Here is a 16,782-nt window from a genome sequence, read left to right on the forward strand (position 1 = left end):
GGATGGACATTTAAATTGGAAAAAACCTGGAAACTATACTAAGATAAAATTTGTTTGAATATATGTCTACTTACTTCCTAAAGTTGAATCTTACTTTATTGTTCTTTCTTAAGGTTTAAATTTCTCAATTTTATATAGTATCAATCATGAGAAAAAATAATTTTAATTTGCATTACTTTGATGACTTGCGAGCTTAGGCATTCTTTTGTTTAGAATTCATTTTTCCTTGATCTTTAATACGTATGCTTCTTTAAATCTATTATTCAGGTATTATTACCCATTATTTAGGTATTTTCTCCCAGGCTGATCTTCCTTTATCAAATTGTTTATTGTGTCTTTGATAAAATAGAATACCTAATTATCACTTACCATATTTGCCTGTCTTTTTTAATTTTTTACTTTTTGGCATCTACATTTTTTGGCATTCTCTGAAAGTTTCCCTAATCCTAATGTTATGCAAATCTTTCCATATTTTTTTCTGGCATCTTTGTTGTTTTAATTTTTATATTGAGAGCTTTAACCCATCTACTTTAATCCACATAAAGTTTCTTACTATGTACTTTCCAAAATGGATAGCCAATTTTAATTTGTCAACACTTATTAAAATAGCACCTTCATTATATAATAAATTCCGTATATATGGCTCGTTTTAATCTTTTGTTCTGTTAAATTATTTTTCTTTTCTTTTGATCATACGGTTTTTACTGTTTCAAAATATGTTTGGAACCATAATAAGACAAAGTGTCCTAAGTTTTCTAGTATTTCCAAAGTGGCCTTGTAATTTAGGTTTGTTGAGGTTAAATCTTCATAATTATGAATCCATTAATTATGCTAAAATGCTGGTAGTTCTATTGAAAAAAAGTATGCATGAATTTATCAGACCCTCCTTTGAAACAGTCAAAAAGCCTAAATGTGGATATGCATTTAGAAAACATTATAGGGAGAGGTTCAAGTATTCTGCTTTATTTACATTGGATATGTTACATTTATTAATATAAATACTTTCACTGATTAAATATTTTTAGGTCATACTCCATGACATGATTAGATGCTTTCATATACATTTGTTTGTTTGTTTGTTTGTTTGTTTTTTGAGACAGGGTCTCACTGTGTAGTTGAGACTGACCTAAAACTCACTATGTAGCCCAGGCTGGTCTCAAACTCACAGCGATCCTCCTGCCTCAGCGTCCCGAGTGCTGGGATCTTTCATATACATTTGATGTACTATTTTATTAGCAATCACATTAATCTTTGAGGCAAATGTAATTATTATTCATCCCTACTTTTTGTTCATTTAGTCATTCATTCGTACAGTACTGATGTGTTGACCACAGGGCCTTTGCACTAGCTGCATCCTCAGCTTTTTTTCTTTCTTTCTTTTTAGACAGGATTTTGCTAAGTTGCCAAAGGTAGATTCTTCTTCAGCATATGAGAATGCTGAGACTATAGGCACGCACCCCCACAACCAGCTGCATCCCTACTTAAACTTCGCAATCTAAGACTCAGTTTTCTTCATGTATCTAAATTCACCCACCTGATAAATCAGGTTCTAATAAACATCTTAAACTTACCACATCTGCATCTAAATTCCTGATCTCCTTATTTAACTGAATTTATTCCATGTGCAGCCTTTTTGTCTCATTAATAACTTTATCATTCTTTGTAATTACTAAAAACCCAAATCCTTGCCCTCATCTTTGCCCTTGAAATGCTGTTGCTTCAATGTCATGAATATATTCAGACTCCTTCTGTGTGTCACTGTTTCCATTAACTATGCCTGCGTCCAAGCCTCTTTCATCCCTTACCTGGATTTCAGCAGTAAATCTGCAGACAGTCACTTTCCATCACAGCAGCTGTAAGCCCTTGATACGGTGTACGTCCAGCCCTGCCTGCTCTGCCACCCTTCTCCCCGCATCTTTCAGGCTAAGCACGTGGCTTTGCCGTGGTTTACACAGCCCTTCACATCCCCTACCCTCCTCTCACCCACACAGCTGCCTTCTTACTTGTGCCCACTTAATTATTGTTAATTTATTTTATAACTTACTAGCTTTTAAAAAATTCTTACAATAACCTTGTAAGATAGGGACTATTATTGTCTGTTTTACAAGTGAAAGTGAAGTACAGAACTAGTAAGTTGTAAAACCTAAGCAGAATTAGCATTTAAACTGGTGCTCTTCATGCCTATATTTTATTGATTATCAAGTATCTCTTATTTTAAAAAGAGCGCTTATCCTCTTGATTGCATGTAGCAGCTATTTTGTCTTTTAATGCCTTCAGTGAGCAGCAATTTTTTATACTCTTACAATGAAACTTGAAATGCTCATTTATGTTATAAGATTATTCTCTCAGTGTTTATCAAAGGAAGACTTCTAGTGTTATCCATTTTTAAAATTTTCTTCCAGCCTATTATTATCCTAATCCTTTTATTTTTGGTCCTACTTTAGTTAAGCGACCGAAAGTAAAAATAGACCTTACCTTTTAACTTTCTTTTTGGAGGGTGGAGGGGATCAAACTCAGGGCCTCGTGCATACTAGGCAGCTGTGTAACCCTAAGCCAAATCTCTAGCCCCTCTTCACTGTTTTTCAAAATCTTTTCTGCAGAGGCCAGTTTTAAAAATATAGAAAAATATAAATGTTTAAGATCAATATTTTTTCCCTGTGCATCCTATTCTTTTATAGTAAATGAACTGTCGGATCTCATAGAAGATGGACGGTCTCAAGTTCTGCTGGCAAAGGTTTATAGTAAAATTGGAAGACCTGGAGGTGCCGTCACTTCCCTACAGCAGGTGAATGTGTGTGGCTGTGGGCGTGGGAGGGAGGTGGTACAGAGGGAATGTGCCAACCATAGGAGGAAAGCCGTTTCTGCTGGCCTACAAGGCATAGAAATTAAAGCCAAACAGAACCCATACAGGAGTGTATCGTGCAATTGAAATAATGCTAATTATCATAGCAACTAAGGAAAGCTGGTATTTTCAATTTTGTTTTGCTGCTGCAGACACTTATTTTAATACTTGCACTAAGTCCCATGACTTGGGTTATTGTGTTAGTTACTTTTTTCTCGTTGCTGAGACTGAATCTGTCAATCAAGTCTAGAAGTCTTTAGTCTTTTGGCGGAGTTCTTTGGATCTTCTGTATAGACTATCATATCATCAGCAAATAATGACAGTTTAACTTCTTCCTTTCTTATCTTAGTTGCTTTTCTTTCTTTCTCTTGTCTAATTTCTGTGGCTAATGCTTACAAAACTGTATTAAACAGGAGTGGTGATAGTGGACATCCTTGTTTTATTCCTGATTTTAGTGTGAAGGTTTTTAGTTTTTGACCATTTAGTATGAACTTGGCTATTAGCTTTTCAGAGAGCCTTTATTAAGTTAAGATAAAGACCATCTTTTCCAGTTTTCTGCAGCTTTTTTTTTTTAATCATGTATGGGTGTTGTCATTTTTTAAACTCTGTTTCATTCTATTGTTGCTATTTTAGCTAGTGTTATGATTGCTAATCTGTTATCTTTCCTGGTATAAAAAAATATGAGATTGCCCCAAAGTTATTAGAGACTCAAATCCTAAAGACCAGGTATATCTGGAAGACACTTCTGAGAAACAGTCATTCCTTAAAGTTTCTAAATACAAGCAACAAAGATGCTTATGATAAGCCATATCTAAGTATCAATCCAGGAATTAAACCAAGGACTATATCAACAACAATAATAGAAATGCAAAGACTTTTAAGTAAGACAGTTCTTCCAGCTTACCAAAGGCAAATTCGGAGGAAAACGAGTTTGAAAAGTCTGATAATCAACCACCTGGACAATCTGAACTGATAGCACAGGAAGTAAAATACAGGTGAATGAGGCTCTAAAAATATTCAAAATAGAAATAATTTCCCAGTTAAAAGACATGATTAAAGACTCTAGAAAAGAAACAGATAAAAGAAAATAGATGAGTTCAGGACCATGATTGAAGTTGTGAATGCTCAGCATAAGAAAGAAATGGAATCCACGAGACAGATTCAAACTGATATCCAGGAGATTAAAAACTCCATTAAAAGTATATATAGCAGACTAACGCAATCTGAAGACAGGCACTAATACAATTGTAGTGCGGACCTCAATACCCCATTGTCACAAATAGACAGGTCAGCTAGACAAAAAATCAACCATGAAATACTAGAACTGAACTAAGTTTTTGAAAAAATGGACTTAATAGATGTCTACAGAGTGTTCTACCCCACAAAGTCAGAATATACATTCTTTTTGGCTGCACGCAGGTCATTTTCCAAAAGAGACCACATGCTAGCTCATAGAACATATTCAAGTAAATGCAAGGGAATTGAAGTTATCCCATGTACATTATCAGACCATAGTGCAATTAAACAGGAGATCAATAGCATAAGAAACCGTAAGAACGTCACAAACACATGTAAGTTTAATAACACTCTCCTGAACAACCAATGAGTCGTAGAAGAAATTAAAGAAAAAATTAGACAGTTTTTTACAATTTAATGACAATGCCAGTACAACATACAGGGATCTATGGGATACAATGAAAGCAGTTTTACTTGGGAAATTCATAGCAGTGAATGCCTACACTCGGCAAACAGAGAGAGCTCAGATAAACCTAGTGGTTAATTTTTAGCACCTAGAAGAGGAAGAGCAAGAGAACCCCAAAGCTTATACAAGGGAGGAAATTATAAAGATCAGAGCAGAAATCATTGCAGTGAAGACCAAGAGAATGATACAAAAAAATCAACAAATTGAAGATTTGGTTTTTTGAAAGAATAAATAAAATCGATACGCCCTTAGCCAACCTTATAAAAAAAGGAAGTAAAGGCTCAAATTCATGCAATTAGGAATGAAAATGGTGAAGTTACAACAGATTTAGCAGAAATCCAGAGGATCATAAATACTTACTTCAGGAACCTATACTGTAATAAAATGGATAACAGACGAAATGGACACATTTCTAGATACATATGAATTACCAAAGTTGAATGAAGAAGATATAAAAATTCTAAATTTTTTTTCTAAATTACAATCAGTAAAATTGAAAATGTAATTAAAAATTACCAACAAAGAAAAGCCCAGGTCCTGATGGCTTCACTACTGAATTCTACAAGACATTTGGAGAAGAGCTATTATTGCCAGTACTCTATAAACTTTTTAATGAAGTTGAAAGAGAAGCAATACTTCCAAATTCATTCCTGGAAGTAAGTATTACTTTGACTCTAAAATCAGGGAAACACCCAACCAGAAGGAGAACTACAGGCCAATCTCCCTAATGAGTATAGATCCAAAAATCCTCAATAAGATACTGCCAAGTAGAATACAGAGGGTCATCATGAAGATCATACACCCTGACCAAGTCAGATTTATCCCAGGGATGCAAGGATGGTTCAACATACATAAATGAATAAATGTAATACACTATGTTAACAGAATGAAGGACAAAAATCATATGATCATCTCAATAGATGCATAACCCCTTTTAATTATAAGATAATCCTCTATTTCTAATAATATTTCTTGCTTAATATGTCTTCTGTCTAGTGTAAGTGTAGCTATTCTAACTTTTTCATGGGTTAGTATTTCCATGTATATCTTTTCCTTTCCACGTCCTTTTCAACTTGCCATGTCCTTATATTAAAGATCTATCAGCATATAATTAATTTTTATTTTCTCCACTCTAAATTCAGCCTTTTCTTTTCATTAGGATATTTTGTTTACATTCAGTATAATTATGGATTATATTTTAGTTTATATCTGCCTTCTTAAATTTTTGAAACTTTAAATTTTACCTTCTCTTTTTAAAACTTTTTTCTGGATTTGATTTTTAGTCCACTTTTTCTTCTGTTGGTTTACTGTTTATTTCTCCTTTTAATATCTTTTTCAGTGTTACCTAGATTACAATGAACATCCTTTTCTTATCTGAAGCTTTACTTTACATCTGCCGTTTCTCTTACTGTTGTACAATCAGCAAGTAATTATGAGATATCTAAAAGTTTTATGAGAATATTTTTGTGCATACTGTGGATTTGTTTTCTAGCACCTATGCTTTGATTTTGTTTAGTATTTTCTGATTTATTTCATACTTTCTAATTGTTCAGGTCTCCATGACATTGTTTATTACAGTTGCCTCATTTCATATACAGATTTTTTCCATATGCATGAAGTCTTAAAACTCCTAGCTGCTCTTTGGCACAAATGATTGAAAATGTGATGACACAGTTCTTAATAAACAGTGTCTATTTTTGACTCAATAGTGGTTGAGTAGATGGTGTTGTTACTCTGTTCCTGAAAGTATTCTATATGCAGTATTAAATGATTAAAATGTTACCCAGTAAATGCGGCTGCAAACTAAGAGCTGTTTATGGGATGTGTATGCCTTTCTTCCATTACTTTAGACCAAAGAAATGTAACAGTACATTTCTTACCCCAAGTTTGCTTGGATGCTGCAGACTTTAGTATATCTTAGTTCCTATGCTCTGACCATTACAAACTGTTCCCCTTATGCATGGGTCATTTTCCCTTGTAATGTTAAAACTTGTCATGTTTTCAACTTGTAAAGCTACTACATAGTCTCTCATTTTATTGATTTTACCTTTCTCTCTGCCCTAATCCATTATGGGTTGATTTCATGGATTCATTCTGGGAGAGATTACTTCCTAAATTCTTTGAGGCAATGTAATGGTCTCTGAAAAGGATTCATAATACTGATTTGTTTTGCATTTGTCTAATTTCTGCATATTAAAGCTAGCAGGTGTTTGTACATAATAATCACTTCCTTAATACTTTATATTTTTGAAAAACAGTTTTTTTGTTTTTCTTCATTCTGAGTCTGAGCGCTTGTGCTATGTTGAAAACAGTAAGTCTCTGATGTAAACAAATAATGCATGTATTACTATCCTTATCTTCCAAATTTGGAAAGGAACCCACAGAAAATATTTGCCCAAATTATGCACAGTAGTTTGTGGGTAGGCATACTTGAAACACAATTCAGAACATCTCAGTATTAATCCTATATGCTTTCTAGGACTCTTCTACTTGTCACTTTTTGATGAGAAGAGTTCTGTATTCTGTAATTAATTTATAAGATGTTTTTATTGTGAGCTTTAGCTAATAAGTTCAGTGGTGTGTGTGCGTGTGTATTTCACTGGCAATTTCTAAAATTTTTTTGGTTTGGTGGGAATAAACTGAGAGCTTGGACTATTAGATTTCCTTGGTATCATCTAATCTTATGATTTCATTAAAATATAGAATCTTCAAAAATGTTAATATTCTTAATCATCAGTATTTTTTAATTCCTATTTTCAGACTCACATTATAGATAATTTTATCTAATCCTAAATTAACTACCAGTAACAACATGGGAAATACAACAATTTTATTAAGTTAAAGCTGTTAAAATATTTTAAGTGCCAAAGCTACCTTATCTTTATTTATCTTTAAGAAAATGACAGAGAATTACACAAAACTCCTTAATGAATTTCTCTGAAGAGCTATGAAGGCATTAGAAGCTAGGCTTTCTAGAGTTTAGTTGCTAGATAAAATTCAGTCTGTTTAGGTAAAGTGTATATCTCTTGACCTAAGGTGACCATATACTTTATCATTCAAAACAGGGTGTGTTTGAAAGGGAAAGAGAGCAACACTATTAGGCCAAGCAGATATAAACCTTGAGGCTGCCTCAAGGCTCAGAGTTCAAATTATCTGTTCTCATCTTGTTGCATAAAGAGACAACAGTTTTTCATGGGCCTCTGTTGCAAGGATCCATTGTACTTTCTCTTTGATTTTCCCTTTCTTTCTTAACTTGCAACTAAGATCAGATGGAAAACAAGGTAGGGCTATAAAGATGGGAAGTGTTTCAGCAAAATGCTTAGAGGATAATACCTGGGAACTTGGATTCTTAGGACAGGATGCCAAGGTGCTACGAGTGGACTCCAACCCACTTTCTGCCTTCACTTCCTGATGGCCAGCTGATGGCAGAGGACTTCTGTGTGTGTGTAGGGAGGCACAGGTATTCCCAGTGCAGGGAGCCCTTCCTACAAGAAAGAGATCATTCTATTCTGAACAGGTGTTTCAGAACTTTTGGAGTGTGTATGTGTGTGTGTGTGTAAAGGCATGAACATAGATGTAGGTGTATATGTAGACTCCAAACCTAGCACACATACTTACCATATTTATATAAACTCATTAATATAACCAAACAAATCTAATGAGGTAGTACTGATCTTAACTATGTGCTGTGTATTCATATTTTCTAATCTCTTCTTTTGCATTTCCAGAAGAATGCTTTATAAGGCCCTAACCTGTGATTCAGGAAAAAAAAAAGTCTGCTTTAAACTGTATTTAGCAAGTATCAGTTGTCAGTCAAACATTTTGACAGGAGTTCTTTGAAGGATGGCTGTGGGTACCTAATGGACATTTACTCTTTCTTAAATGAATGCGTATGTGAATGACTATAGCTGAAAGTTAAATTACATATCTAAAGACCTAAACCATCGGAGTATTTGTTTATTGCTATGTAGTTAAGGTTGGCCTTTAACTTACTGGGTAGCCCATGCTGGCTTCAAATTCCTGGCAATCCTTTTGCCTCAACCTCCTGAGTAGTGGGATTACAGGCATGTTCCATCATCCCTAGCTCTTTGATTTATTAACAGAAAGGCTTAATGTTTCATATGTATGGATGGAAAGATAGAAATTCTTCTAATTTAGCATCCTATATTATGTTCTTATGAAGAGGAAAGCTGCCACCTCCATTTAAGATGTCTTTGTATATCATATGACTATAGTTATATAAACCATCAGTTGATGAGGCATCATTAGACATTTAAATTGTTTTGAGGGTTTTTGTTTTGTTTATTACAAGTTTTCTTTACAATGGATAGCCACTTTCCTTTTTCCTCCTAAATATCCTAAATACCTTTATAAGAATAAAACAACTAAGTTCAACAGCCTGCTTAGTCTTATAGTACAGATATGTTTTGCTAGGGTCTACTCCAGAAAAACTAGACTAGTTCATATGCCATCAACAGTGTATGTAAATATTGTTACCTATAACCTGCCGGTATTTTATTAATTTTAGATATTATTTTATCAATTCAATAAATATTTTTAATTCTTAATTGTCTAATGATAGCACCTAGATATCTTTTCCAAGTATATTTGTTTCTTGGTTGCATTTCCTTTTTAATGAGCTTCCTGTACTTGTCCATCTAATGTGGTAAAAGATTCATTAGTTTTATAGTCCCTTGGTTGAAAAGATACGTGCCTGCTGGCATATTTATAGTCAGTACATGTCTGAGTTCTCAGTAAGACACTTTCTTGGGATTAGGCTTTGTTAAATCAGTGCCCAATAATGCTTCAATAAATCTTCTGTAAAATTATATTATGTGTGCTTTTGAAGATTGTTTAATTTCCTTTCTTTTTTTTTTTCTTTACTTCCTGTTTTCCTTAATTTTTCTAGGCTCGAGAATTACAAGCTCGGGTACTAAAACGTGTTCAGATGGAACAGCCAGATGCAGTTCCTGCACAAAAACATTTAGCCGCTGAAATTTGTGCAGAGATTGCAAAACATTCTGTTGCTCAGCAAGACTATGAAAAAGCAATTATGTTTTATAGAGAGGCCCTGGTTCATTGTGAAACAGATAATAAGGTCAGTGCCTTCATAAAATTTTAAGTACTTCTTATTCCAGATGTTATCTGATTTCCTCACATGTAAAATTCTTATTGGCTTATTTATAAAGATTTTAAAAGAAGTGTAACAAAAAACAGAACTTTTTCTAAAAAACTTTTTAAATACATGAGGCCTTAAATTTAAAATATTAGTCTAAAATTATAATGAAACATAATGTAAAACAAGCCATCAAGCTTTTTATTTTTAATATGCATCTATCTACATTTTAGTAATCACTTTAAAATAGTTCTCAGCCACAGGTAAGTATGTGGATCTAAGTTATTCAGTTCAGGCTACTGAACGACTATTGTACATGTGTGTATTTTAATTATTCTTTGGTGCTGAGGACGCAGAAGTGACTAGTTTATGACCACAAGAGGCATAGTGTAAGAACTGATATCAGTAACCTTTCCTAAAGCATAATCCAACAGGTACCTTTTGCAGTAGAGGCTAGAGAAGAGGAAATCATACTTCTAACTCTCAAGCATACTTTTTGGGTTACCTGGTTGAGGCTTTTTTTAATTTTATAAATTACAAAGTGAGTTTAAAGAGTTAAAAGGACTTAGCTTCCCTGTCATGGAAAGCTGGGTTTAGAATCTCATCTCCTGAAGGAAGAGCAGTTCTTCCACAGTAACTTGTCTCTGCCTTTCCACTGAGTTACTACCTACTTTGCTGCTTATTTTTAGTAGAAGGAAAAATAGAGATGAGCATGCCTACAGCTGTCCTAGTTGGCATTTTTATTGCAGTCACTTTGACCAACTAAAGTTTAACCATATCCAGATATTGTCTTCATTCACTTTTTATCTCCAAACCAGTTTCTGACTATTTTTACCTTTTTCTCACTAGATAATGTTGGAATTGGCACGATTGCACCTGGCCCAAGGTGACCCCGATGCCTGCCTGCGGCACTGTGTGATGCTTCTCCAGAGGGACCAGGACAACGAGGCTGCCACCACGGTCAGTCAAGAGGCTTCCACACTGTAACTGCTTCCAGGGGAAGCTTCAGATCCTACCCATAAGTATAAGAAGAGATTGTAGAGCACGGCTCGCGCTGGCTTTGGAAAAACCGCACATTTCATAAGTCAGTATATTTTACAAATGAAAACCAAATAAAGCATTGCAATTATGACCACTAATATGGGTCATACTTTTACTTGCCCATGGGGTTTAATTAATTTTTTTATGCCTAAAGGAGTTTTATGCCCTTAGGAGTTCATTTGCTAAAGCTATAATTTGCTAAAAACTAGCTTTTAGGTACTTAGATATGTTGGACTCATTTAAGAGTTTCAATCAAACCTTAGAAGTTACAGGAAAAATAAAACAGTGTCACATATCACTCTAGGGTGGTCTGTGTTAGAGTTTTGCTTTTCTTTCTTACTTTTACCTGAGTTGAAGAATTTATCAACAAGCTGCTAAACGTGAGGTCTATTCAAACTTGTAACTAGAAAGAAATATGTCATCTTCCTTTTAAATTCCCATAATTAGAAAACTTCACTAGGTCCTGCTTGTTTTATTTTTCTTTGAAATAATCAATAGTTAAATGTTGGGGTTTTTTTGTTTGGATTTCCTTATCATCATTATAGCCAAGTCCACATGTAGTATGTTCATTTCCCTCTAAATTTCTGTTTTTGAAACCACCACTTGAAGCATATTTTTTGCTAAAAATACCGTGTTTCAAACAGAGCAATCTGTTTCTCAGCCCTGATTGTCTTATGTTATACACTGAACAGTTCTGCTCAGGGTAACTTCAAGAAAGTAAGAGTTTTTGTAGAACTTTGCCTCTCGTGTATTTCTTAGGTATTCATAGTATTTAATCTTGAATAGAAGAATATTCTTTGTAAAATATATGGCAGTATTTTAAAACCATCTTCATCTTTACAGATGATGGCTGATATCATGTTCAGAAAACAAGACTATGAACAAGCAGTGTTTCACTTACAACAGCTTTTAGAGCGGAAACCAGGTAAATGCCATTTCTTTAATGCACTTACCTCCCTCTCTCCTCTTTTTAGCTGCTAAACTTATAGGAAGACAGCAGCCCTGATTGAATCTGGCTCTTGGCTTATCCCACATTAACTGTAGTAACTGAAATGGCCTTGGATAAATGCAACAGTGTCTAGTGGTCGCACTTTAAATTATGACCACAAACCACAATTGGCAATCCTACTTTACTGTTCTACTTTACTGATCCAACTACTTTTCACACTTTCTCCTGTATCCCCAACCAGAAAACAGCTCGGTGCTGTCGCCTACAAGCTTACCCATTTCCTAGTCTGCGTCTTTCCCAGGCTTGTGATCCCATGTGCCTCTGGCTTTCATCTGTGTGCATGGACACTATCCCTTATCTGCAGGCTTTCCTCGTGTAGTTTCTCCCCCAACCTCCCTCCCTCCCTCACTTCTTGTTCTTTTCTCAGCAGCACACAGCCAGGCTGTGATAACTTCCGGCTTGAAATGAATCAGTCAGTGTCCTCCCCACTCACCTCACTAACCTCATCTTTTTTTCTACAGGCTTCTGTCATTTTCCTGCCGTTTCTACCTTGGGTTTTAGACTCTGTTTTGCCCATTTCTTGTTCTCTGAGCCCACATTTAAAGGAAATACACAGATTTTCACTCTATCTCAAGCTGCTGAGCGTGGTAGCTCACACCTGAAATCCCGACACTCGGGAGGCTGAGGCAGGAGGATCGCTCTATCTCAAGTTTCTTATAAAACCTATTCCCTTATGAATATTTTTAAGCTTCCCTCATGCATTATAGTTTTATATAAAATTTAAAGAAGCGTTCATGTGTCCTGTAGGTTTTTCTGTCATTGAAATTTCTGTTACTTGGCTCCATTTTTCTCCAAATAGGTAATAATTACATTGGCTTAGTGTATTGGCTACTTTTGACCATTTATAAACAAATATAAAATCAATTATTCCTAAATTCCGCATAAGAATTTTTTTTCAGCTTTAATTGAGTTTATTGGTACATTTTAGGGATACAGTACAGTTATATTCATTGTTGGGATCTTGTACCTCTACATGACAGGTCTTAGTTCTCATTTTTTCCCCTTGTCCCTGCCCTCCCTTCACCCCCTCCTCCCCTCCCCAACTACAACCACTTTATTTCCATCTTTTCGTTATCTCACATTTTTTTCTTTTCCCTTATTACCCTTCCCCTACCCATCCCACCTTCCCTACACCTTTAGCTTCTTTCTTTCCATTTAATTCTGCATAAGAATTTATACACCAACAATACCAAATGACATACAACCAACCATACATCCAAGTCTTTGTGTAGAATTTTATTTTCACCCATGATATATTTGTCCCCCTTACTCTTTCTATCTCAGCACATAATCTAAAGTACACCCCTTTGGATGAAAACAAACTTCATGCCACTGTCGCCACCTACATTAAAATTTGTCCTTTATGTTGCTAGGTAGAATGGCTGCTCATGATGCTGTGCCCAAGACCATAGGGTTTCATGGAGGCAGGACATTCATTCATACGGGCCTGGGGAGGTCACCCTATTCGTGGATTGTATTGTCCATACTTCTTTGTCATTTGTAGTATTTTGGTAAAAAATATTTACAGAGATCTTCATCTTCTCCCTTAAACTGCCAACTCTTCAATTTCAGGGATCATATATTCATCTTATATTCCTATTGTCAGACACGTTATCAGCTGCATATAGTACAAAGTAAATGTTAATTGGTTGAATGGGTTAATGAATGATTACAAAATACCAAATTATTTAAAACTATAAAATTCTTGTCTGTGTAATATTTTACCTTTCTAATGTTGATTTGTATGCCTTATTTCTAGTAGGACTTTACATATTTACAAATATATTTTGTCAGATTTATTCTAAAACATACCTGCAAAATGATCTTACATCTGTACATTATTGGTTATCCTCAGTAATATATTTGATACTTTGATTAAGGCTCTGTTTTAGCTGACTTCAGAAATGTGCCATTCATTGGATAACCTAGCTAGTTGAAAATATCCTCTGACAGATCTGTTTACCGTTCTTTTGACAAATTATGTCTTTTCTCTCTCAAAATTTCCAAATGACTCAAGTTTTCTCCTTCCTATACACTAATTGGTTAATACATCTCATCAGTCCTGCCTGCTTGATAACTAGGTATCATTTCCATCTATCTTCTGCCCCACTGCTCTACCTATGATTTCCTGTCGCCTGGACTAGGAAATTTTGCTGACTAATCTTGTGGCTCCTTGGCTGTTGCTATCCATGGCTATCTATCACAGGAATATCAGATCAATTCTAAATATCACAAGTTATCCCTTTGGTCAAAATTTAAAACAGAGGGCCTGGGGGCATTCCTCAGGGGTGGAGCACATGCTTAACTTGCCTGGGGCCTGGGATTCAATCTCCAGCACCACCGTTAAAAAAATATTAGAGCTTTAATAGTTTCTCTGGTGTGAATAAACTATAATAGTACATAAGATCCTAGTGAGATAATTGACCATGTGAAATAGGAAAAGGGCTAAAGGTGTAGGGAAAGTGGGAAGGGTAGGGGAAAAGTAATAAGGGAAAAGAAAAAAATAGGAGAAAATGCAAAAATGGAAATAAAGTGTTTGTAAAGGGGGAGGAGAGGAGGGGTGAAGGGAGGGCAGGGACAGGGGAAAAATGAGGACCAAGACCTGTCATGTAAAGGTACAAGAGCCCAATAATGAATGTAACTGTACTGTATACCTAAAATGTACCAATAAACTCAATGAGAAAAAAAATATTAGAGCTTTAAAATCTAAAATAATAGCACGATTTTAATAATAATAACCCCAAATTAGCCTTTCATTCATACTTATTGTCCCTCTTTCTCCTCTTTGATAACACCAGTGTTTCCAGGGCTCCCTGTGCTCTATTCTGCCCTGCCTCCACCTTTGCATGTACCATCTGCTTTCCTACCAATGCCTTTGTTGGCCTAGCAGGATCCTCCTCCTAACTTGAGGCTGCTCAAAGGTCAGCTCTTTTGGGAAACCTCTCCTGAGTCCTCCAAGCCAAGTCAGGACGTCTGCAGATTTTAATTCCACATCACTAAACTCATGCCTTATCCCATCACACTGGAATTATTTTCATATCTTTCTTTTGTCCAACAAAAAAGACCAGATAAGTTTTTTCAGACTGTGGTAATGCATTTTACTTTTTAAAGTGGGGAAACTTGTATCGTGGGATTTCATGATTAACCAAAATACAAGTAAGTGAAATTTAACCTATTAGTGGTAATTGTAACTTGAAGTAAAAATTTATTTCAGTAATATTGTGAAGGGAGAATTATTCCAGAAACTGGTTTCCCGATGCTGAATTTAGATAATATTAGCAATATTGTACACAACAAATTGGCCAGAAATTTTAATCGTTAATTCCTACTTTGTTCAATAGAGCTTTCAGGTTCTTTAGCTTTGCTATGTGGTACACATGCTATTTCATGTCAAAATTTTAGGGGATAAATATTAGTAAATATTATTAATGACATAGTCAATTATATATCAGTCATACCTTTGTCTTGATTTCCAAAGCATTATGGAGGTCAACATTATAGTCGTATTTTAAGAAAACAAGTAGTTTTAGATTCATAGAACTTGAGTAATTTGCTTGTCTTCACATTAATAAAAGATAAGGCCAGTATTTGAATCTTCTTTGTCTGAAATCATATCCTTCTCATGCTCTTCTTTTTAGTGATCCAAAAGGTAGGAAGAACAAAATCTTTGGACATACATCAGAGAGGGTGGATGGTGATATTGTCAACTGGTGTTACTTAGAAAGCATGTAATAGAGTGGATTCAAAGCTTTTTTGTTTGTTTGTTTATTGGGGTAAAACACACATAACTTCAAATATATTTTCTTAACCATTTCTAAGTGAATAATTCAATACCATTAAGTACATTCATAATTCCGTATTACCCACTACTGTTATCCATCTGTAGAACTTTTTCATTTTTCTAACTCTGTAACCACTCCCTATCTTCCTTTCTCTTCGACACCTGACAGTCACTATTCTACTTTCTTTCTGCTTCTGTGAATTTGACTCTGCTAGGTGGATTATATATGTAGCATATCGCATTTCTCCTTTGTGTCTGGCATATTTCACTTAGCATAATATATTCAAGGTTTACCCAGTTGTCATATATGTTAGAACATCCTTTTTTTTAAAAAAAAGAATGAATAGCTTTCCACTGTATGTAAATTCCACATTTTGTTTTTCTGCTCATCCCTTGATGGATATTCAGATTGTTGTCACTTCTTGCCTATTGCAGATTGTGGTGCTATGAATATGGGTACACAAATCTCTGTTTGAGACTCATTTCATTTTAGGGAAGGTGTATACTCTGAAGTGGACTTGCTGGATCATATGGTTTCTTCACTTTTCTTGGAAAACAACAATCAAAAGATAAATTGTATTAAAGTGGGTTTGTGTGTGTTTATATATAATGAAATTTGAGAGCCCAAACATCTAAGAAACATAACTACTGTATAAATAAATTTTTAAAAATGTGAATTATTAATAAAATAGACTTCTACAGCCACTAAAATCTTCAAAGACTATTTAATAGCAGTTGGCAAAAGTTTACTATATAATGTTGAATCAGAATTAAATCCCCACGTGTCAGTCAGATTTCATTGTAAGCAAAGAATAATTTTAAATAAATTTTAATTTTAATATTTATGGATTGATTTTCACCCATAAATATAGGAAATGAAGCATGCCAAAATGTGGTAATCTATCTTGTGGCAATACGACGGGATTTTTTTTTCTTATTTATACTTGTCTGTATTTTTTTACTCTCTAAGGTGTCCATCTATAATTCTAAAAAAAGTTATTAAATTATTCTCAAAGCTTACTATGTTGCTGATAAAAAAAACCAGATGGAATTGAAGAAAGCTTTCTAGAAACTTGCCAGAAAAGTATATCTGACACCAAATAATTGAATTCCTTTTCCTTGGAAGAAGTTAAAGTCATATTCAAATACTGGGGCTACTATGTTAGCACTGTGATATTATAAGCTCTTTGTCTTAGTCACTTTCCTCATCACTGGGACCAGATACCTGATACCCAAAATTTAAAGGAGAAATTTGTTTAGGCTCAGTTTGTAGAGGTCTCAAGTCCCCAGT

At 34.7% G+C, this 16,782-nt stretch overlaps 1 protein-coding gene across 1 annotated transcript in view; it reads left to right on the plus strand.

The window, feature by feature from the left end:
• Nucleotides 1–16,782, plus strand: part of Ttc21b (tetratricopeptide repeat domain 21B) — a 60,438-nt gene that overhangs the window by 29,736 nt on the left and 13,920 nt on the right. Inside the window, exons 21-24 of the mRNA XM_010606892.3 lie at nucleotides 2,679–2,785; nucleotides 9,454–9,642; nucleotides 10,510–10,620; nucleotides 11,545–11,626. Of these exons, the coding sequence (XP_010605194.2) occupies nucleotides 2,679–2,785; nucleotides 9,454–9,642; nucleotides 10,510–10,620; nucleotides 11,545–11,626 (489 nt within the window). The remainder of the gene's footprint in view (nucleotides 1–2,678; nucleotides 2,786–9,453; nucleotides 9,643–10,509; nucleotides 10,621–11,544; nucleotides 11,627–16,782) is intronic.

Source organism: Fukomys damarensis, unplaced genomic scaffold (assembly GCF_012274545.1).
Source record: "Fukomys damarensis isolate Sample0158 unplaced genomic scaffold, DMR_v1.0_HiC HiC_scaffold_26, whole genome shotgun sequence".
NCBI classification, from domain to species: domain Eukaryota; kingdom Metazoa; phylum Chordata; class Mammalia; order Rodentia; family Bathyergidae; genus Fukomys; species Fukomys damarensis.